Below are 1,709 nucleotides of genomic sequence, written 5' to 3'. Positions count from 1 at the left end.
GTCCCCCTCATGCGGCAGCACCGGCTCCGGTGAGACCCCCCCGTGGAGGGGGGAGACCCCCTCGACCTCCTTCTCCTTCTCACTGGCACCCCCGAACTGGAGCGGCACTGGGACGTTACTGGTGGGGCGCTGGCGAGGGGCGCCGGCCCCCCAAATTGTACTACTGAGCTGGGGGGGGCACTCAGTGCCGTGGGCCCCCCCAGCAGAGATCTGGGGCGTGGGGGGCGGCATCATCCTGGAGATTTGGGGGTGCAGGGGCTAATCCCGGTGCCCTCTCCCAGGCAGAGATTTTGGGGGGTGGGGGGCTTATCCTGGTGCTCCTCTTCTTCCCCCTTCCTGTCAAAGATTTGGGGAGCGAGGGGCTCACCCCAATACCCCCCCCCTTTGGGACCCATTTTGGGGCATTTTCCTCCTTTTTTGTTTCTTTTAACCCCCTTTTTCTACTCCCATCGGGCACTGGGGTGTGGCCCCCCCACATCTCCATGGGGGAGGTCCCCAAAACTACAGCCCCCTCCACCACACTACTGATTTGGGGTCCCCTCCGGCCCTCCTCGCCCCCCTTTTTTGTTGATTTTGGGTTTTTTTGTTGGTTTTCCCCCTCCATTTTGTTTTTTAACAAAGTGATATTTATATCGTTGGGTTTTGTACCGTGCGGGACGGGGGGGCCCCGGGGGGGGGACACGGGGCCCCCCCAAATTACACGTGTCCTTTTGGAACCCCCCGTGTGTCGTGTGGTTCTTTGGGGGGGGGACACACCTGTGGGCACTGCCTGCATCCCCTCTGGGGGAAATGGGGAGTCACGGCCTGTGGGGTGTGGGGACCCCCTTTCTCCCCACTGAAAGACCCCAGGGGGAGGCTGGTGACCCCCCCCAATAAAACACCCCCAAGGCAGGAGCTGCTGCAGCCTCAGGGCTTTATTGCCGGCAGGAGGGGGGGCAGGGACAGGTCATGGCCGTGTTGACACGTCAGCCCATGGGACACGTGTGGGCTCACGAGGGGCGTGGCAGGGCCCACGTTGACTTGTGTTGACTCACGTTGGCTGAGGTTGACTCGGCCTATGTTGTCGTGTGTTGGCCCACGTTGGTGTGACTTGGCCCACGTTGACTCACGCTGACTCGCACTGGCCCACGTTGACTCGCTTTGGCTCATCTTGGCTCACATTGGCACCTCTTGGCCAGCTTGGCCGCGTTTCAGCCCACGTTGACTCACGTTGGCCCCTGTTGACTCGTGTTGACCTCCCTTGACTCGCCCCCCTGCCCGAGGGCCGCGCCCTCACTTGCAGGTGCAGTAGTACGCGCGGATGGCGTTGTCCCAGTCTCCGAAGAAGCCCCGGCGCACCTCCTGCAGCCGCGGCACCGCGCCGGCGCTGAAGCGCTTCGTGTTGCCCTTCTTGCCCCTGCGCGACCACACGTTGAGCTCGCAGCGGGTGCCCACCACGAGCGAGGAGGTGGTGCCGGACCACTTCCAGGGCATGTAGGGCACGTCGCTGCCCGGCTCCACCTCCAGCGCGTCGCCGGCGCAGCACTGGTCGTAGTAGGCGCTGTCGTCGGTGTAGAGGACGGCGCACAGGCGGGTGCCGTTGGCGGTGCGCAGGTCGGCGGGGGCCGGGCACTGGGCCTCCACCCCCCCGCCCAGCACGGCCACCAAGGCCGCCAGTGTCACCAGCAGTGCCGACGCCATCGCCGAGGCCTCCCGGGCCCCGAGGGCCC

At 65.0% G+C, this 1,709-nt stretch overlaps 2 protein-coding genes across 2 annotated transcripts in view; one reads left to right on the top strand and one right to left on the bottom strand.

Annotated features, from left to right (window-relative positions):
- Positions 1-863, top strand: part of PAK4 (p21 (RAC1) activated kinase 4) — a 6,787-nt gene extending 5,924 nt beyond the window's left edge. Inside the window, 1 exon segment of the mRNA XM_027672517.1 lies at positions 843-863. Coding sequence (XP_027528318.1) covers positions 843-863 — 21 coding nt within the window.
- Positions 864-1,200: 337 nt separating this feature from the next.
- SYCN (syncollin) lies at positions 1,201-1,682 on the bottom strand. Its single transcript, XM_027672518.1, has one exon. The coding sequence runs from the start codon at positions 1,678-1,680 to the stop codon at positions 1,273-1,275; it is 408 nt and encodes a 135-aa protein (XP_027528319.1). The 5' UTR covers positions 1,681-1,682; the 3' UTR covers positions 1,201-1,272.
- Between the last annotated feature and the right edge of the window lie 27 nt (positions 1,683-1,709).

The sequence above is a fragment of the Neopelma chrysocephalum genome, unplaced genomic scaffold, assembly GCF_003984885.1.
Source record: "Neopelma chrysocephalum unplaced genomic scaffold, ASM398488v2 Primary Assembly neopelma1_97393, whole genome shotgun sequence".
Taxonomy (NCBI): domain Eukaryota; kingdom Metazoa; phylum Chordata; class Aves; order Passeriformes; family Pipridae; genus Neopelma; species Neopelma chrysocephalum.
The sequence above is the reverse complement of the archived record's forward strand: the minus strand, read 5'-3'. Positions and strand labels throughout refer to the sequence as shown.